Source organism: Astatotilapia calliptera, chromosome 10 (genome assembly GCF_964374335.1).
Source record: "Astatotilapia calliptera chromosome 10, fAstCal68.1, whole genome shotgun sequence".
NCBI lineage: Eukaryota > Metazoa > Chordata > Actinopteri > Cichliformes > Cichlidae > Astatotilapia > Astatotilapia calliptera.
Genome location: NC_137431.1, coordinates 18,929,231 through 18,931,102, shown reverse-complemented (window position 1 = coordinate 18,931,102; position 1,872 = coordinate 18,929,231). Strand labels below are relative to the sequence as shown.

At 35.2% G+C, this 1,872-nt stretch overlaps 1 protein-coding gene across 1 annotated transcript; it reads right to left on the bottom strand.

Annotated features, from left to right (window-relative positions):
* Window positions 1–281: 281 nt before the first annotated feature.
* Window positions 282–1,592, bottom strand: LOC113031219 (olfactory receptor 1500-like). The gene has a single exon (XM_080307698.1). The coding sequence runs from the start codon at window positions 1,590–1,592 to the stop codon at window positions 621–623; it is 972 nt and encodes a 323-aa protein (XP_080163824.1). The 3' UTR covers window positions 282–620.
* Between the last annotated feature and the right edge of the window lie 280 nt (window positions 1,593–1,872).

Below are 1,872 nucleotides of genomic sequence, written 5' to 3'. Positions count from 1 at the left end.
CTGCGAGACATTTATACAGCCGTATTTCGCACATGACTATGAAAGGTGGAAGAGGAAGTAGTTCCCTTGAATGTAGACAATCCGAATGTTATAGTTTCTTTCCACTGTGTTCCTGTTAATGATAAACTACAAATTTAATCTAAATTACTAAAACATTGATATTTTAATGTGAGAATCGATATATTTTTCGTATTTTTCACATTTTTTTTTAATATGTGACACGTGATATTGTACGACTTTAAAAAAAGAAATGATTATAATGGAAAACAGCTTTTACAATTTCATTTTACTATGGTCATGGAAGACAAATTACTCTGGTATTACTTCAATTATATTTTTATTGTTGAATATTCTTTTTCAATTATATTAACTTGTAATTTCAATTCTATGGTCATTTAGATTCTATAATAGTACCATAACAGTGGCACACGCAGGTACTGAAACAACAAATTCAAAGAAAAAAGAAGATTGCTGCTACTAAAACTGACTAAAGTTAAAATAATGTCTACATCTTACGCCTGAAAAATACAGAGGAGCACAATCTCTTTGGTCACAGAAAGACTAAATCTTTTACATCAGATGGCAGAGGGCACTGCAGACATTCAAGTCTAAATCCTTTTTTAATATTTTGTGGCAATTTTGGATGTAACTCGAGTTTTCAGCAACTTCTTTAATGACTCTTTGATCTCCTGTGTCTGAAGAACATAGATAATCGGGTTTAACATGGGAGGCAATACAGTGCTCATAGAAAGGCTTATGATTCTAGCATTTGGATGTATTACACTCCCAAAGATATACACAAATGTAAATGGAAGGAAATAAATTGCCACTAATGAAAGGTGACCTGTGTAGGTTTTGAAAGCTTTCACTCTTTCCCTAAATGTAGAAATTTTTGACAAAGAATAGCCAATACAGCAGTAACTTCCCACGATAAATGCCAGTGGAAACCCAAGAATTATAACTAGTGACGAACGAGCAAATGCACGATTGGGGGTAACATCATTGCAGCCAAGACGATACATAGGACCATGATCACAGAAATAGCTCTGAATAACAACAGACTTACAAAAAGAAAGTCTTGTGAGAAGGCCAGCTGCAATGAGTATAAGAGTTATGGCAAGAAGCCAGAAAAAAGCGATCAAAGATAAAATGAGCCTGTGGCTCACTCTCATTTGATAGTGCAGCGGGTACATGATAGCCATGACTCTGTCAAAGGACAATACAACCAGATTAAAACCTTGCATAAAAATGAAAGTAAAGCAGAAAAACATGAAAGTCAAGCAGTCATTGTAGGAAATATAATAATGGTTAAACAGAAAAATGTCAACAACCTTTGGAACCAAAGCAGAGCTACTTAACAGGTCTGTAAATGCAAGGTTAAAAACAGCAATATATTTTGGACTTCTCAACATGCGATCCAATGTTATTACAATCATCACTAATGTGTTTCCCACCACTGTAAGAATGTAAATAAAACACAGAAAGACAAAATAATATCTAATATTAGGTATGCCAATAAAACCACTTATTATAAAATATGCAGGTTGCACAAAGGTGATGTTGTTCTCAGCAGCTGAGTTAATCAATGCCATGTAAAGAGCTTCTGTTAATCTTCTATAATTCTCTGTACTCTTTTGTGTAGGCTGCCTCTAGTTTGTGAAGGCTAGCTACAAATATAAGCAGAGCAACTTTGTGCTCTGATACTTATAGCAGTACTCTGTTCTCTTGTGTACTGCTCTCCTCATGTGTGTGCATGTGTGCATAGGGTACACAATTCAGCAGCCAGCCAAACACCATTCAAAATACGGGAGTCAGATAATAGCGTCCAAGCTCCAGGTGCTTTATTTTAGGTTGCAGCTGTAAAGCAGGTCA

Excerpts from the sequence above, each read along its gene's own strand:
- LOC113031219 (XM_080307698.1), bottom strand. The coding sequence starts at position 1,592 with ATGGCATTGATTAACTCAGCTGCTGAGAACAACATCACCTTTGTGCAA.